At 59.1% G+C, this 274-nt stretch overlaps 1 protein-coding gene across 1 annotated transcript in view; it reads left to right on the top strand.

Moving 5' to 3' along the window:
- LOC119593530 (myosin-2 heavy chain, non muscle-like) overlaps positions 1-274 on the top strand; it is a 15,436-nt gene that overhangs the window by 4,299 nt on the left and 10,863 nt on the right. Inside the window, exon 3 of the mRNA XM_037942492.1 lies at positions 43-224. Coding sequence (XP_037798420.1) covers positions 43-224 — 182 coding nt within the window. The remainder of the gene's footprint in view (positions 1-42; positions 225-274) is intronic.

Raw genomic sequence — 274 nt, forward strand, 5'->3', positions numbered from 1 at the left:
CGCGCGCATCCACCCACCACGTCGCCCTCATCTCCTCTGCAGGAAAAACAGCAGGCGAGGATGACATCAGACGCTACGAGGAGAGGGTCGAGTCCCTCAAGAAGGAGCTGGCGAAGGAGAAGGAGCGATACGACGACCTCAAGGCCAAGGTCGGCGACGGCAAGACGGTCGGCTTCGAGGAGCTGCGGTCAGCCCAGTCCGAGAAGCACAGACTTCAGAAGGAGGTAAGAGGCTCGAGGGATAGGTTCGAGGGTTAGGTTAGGTTGGATGTTAA

Source organism: Penaeus monodon, chromosome 32 (genome assembly GCF_015228065.2).
Source record: "Penaeus monodon isolate SGIC_2016 chromosome 32, NSTDA_Pmon_1, whole genome shotgun sequence".
Classification (NCBI taxonomy): Eukaryota; Metazoa; Arthropoda; class Malacostraca; order Decapoda; family Penaeidae; genus Penaeus; species Penaeus monodon.